Source organism: Galeopterus variegatus, unplaced genomic scaffold (assembly GCF_000696425.1).
Source record: "Galeopterus variegatus unplaced genomic scaffold, G_variegatus-3.0.2 Scaffold68540, whole genome shotgun sequence".
Classification (NCBI taxonomy): domain Eukaryota; kingdom Metazoa; phylum Chordata; class Mammalia; order Dermoptera; family Cynocephalidae; genus Galeopterus; species Galeopterus variegatus.
Genome location: NW_007794651.1, coordinates 1 through 1527, shown reverse-complemented (window position 1 = coordinate 1527; position 1527 = coordinate 1). Strand labels below are relative to the sequence as shown.

Genomic DNA, 1527 nt, shown 5'->3' with positions numbered 1-1527 from the left:
TTTTTTTTTTTTTGGCTGTTTCAGATGTGAGAGAAATCTGATCCATGTTACTTCATTTTGGGTAGAAGTGGAAGTCACACTTAATAAACACTCATTAAACAAATTTGCTGAATTAACTCTGACTCTCCCAGATAGCTGTCAGCTGGTTTCACAACTGTGATCACATTGCCCAGCACACAGTAGGTGCTCCATGTTTGTTGAATGAAGGAATGCAAGAGTACTTGACCTCTGCCCTCTGTCTTTGTCCCCAGGGCACTGCACTTGGCGGTGATTCATCAGCACGAGCCCTTTCTGGATTTTCTCCTGGGTTTTTCAGCTGGCACTGAGTACCTGGACCTGCAGAATGACCTAGGCCAGGTGAGCCACTAGGGGACAGTATAGGACTCAGGGTCCAGGGTTCTCAGTGCAACCCCTAACTCCTGCCCTCTGCTCCTGCAGACAGCCCTGCACCTGGCAGCTATCCTGGGGGAGGCATCCACGGTGGAGAAGTTGTATGCAGCAGGCGCTAGGTTGTGCGTGGCAGAACGTGGGGGCCACACGGCGCTGCACCTGGCCTGTCGCGTGGGGGCACATGCCTGCACACGTGCGCTGCTCCAGCCCCGCCCTCGGTGCCCTAGGGAAGCCCCCGACGCCTACCTCTCTCACGGCCCTGACTGCACCCCTGACACCAACCACACCCCTGTTGCCTTGTACCCTGAACCCGACTTGGAGAAGGAACAGGAAGAGAGTGAGGAGGACTGGAAGCTGCAGCTGGAGGCTGAAAACTATGAGGGTGAGGGCCCTTAGTCTCTGGGGAGGACTCAGGCTCCCAGGCAAGTCGGGAGCACCCTGCTCTGGGCTCTGACGCAAGGCCCAGACCCTTGGGAGATCATATGTAGGCTTCAGGGACCTGGGTAGCAGGACCAAGGACCTCCACGCAGGCCCCAGATTACTGAGAATTGGACATGTGGGATCCAGGACCCCCACCTGGAGGCCCCAGACCACTTGGGACCCAGGCCTGTCACCAGTAGATGCAGAGCTGCCAGGATCCAATTGTTGGGCCCAGGCTGGTATTGGGCCCACCTACAAGGAGCAATCCCAATATCCCTACCCTCACCTACAAACCACAGGACCCTGCTCACCCAAGACTAGGGAAATCAAACCCCAGGCCCTCTGTGAAACTCTGGCATCCCAGGTTCCCAGTAATGGGCAGCAGGGTGGAAGGATAGCTCTCCTCAGCCAGGCCTCATGGGAAAAAGGACCCATCTATCCACGGCCCTGGCATCTGAGTCTCAGCTCTTCCACCCATAAGCTCAACTACCTGGGACCCGGCCCCTCCACAAATGGACTGAGATCATCTAGGACCCAGTGTTCAGGGCCCACCCCCCTAACCCCCAGGTCACAGGCCCTTCAGCTACTCAGGACCAAGGTCCTTTGTGAAATAAGACCAGGAACTCAGGTCTCCTGGCCCCAAAACTCAGGCCTCCCGTCCAAAGACCCCAGGCTCTTTACCTATAGGCCCCAGTCATCCCACAACCCAGGCATTGG

The 1527-nt window shown here is 56.6% G+C and overlaps 1 protein-coding gene across 1 annotated transcript; it reads left to right on the top strand.

Moving 5' to 3' along the window:
* Window positions 1-251: 251 nt before the first annotated feature.
* Window positions 252-1304, top strand: LOC103584600 (NF-kappa-B inhibitor beta-like; the record flags this gene model as incomplete). Its single annotated transcript, XM_008565537.1, has 2 exons — window positions 252-357; window positions 439-1304. Coding segments are annotated over 2 exons (454 nt in total), but the record flags the coding sequence as incomplete, so codon positions are not given.
* Between the last annotated feature and the right edge of the window lie 223 nt (window positions 1305-1527).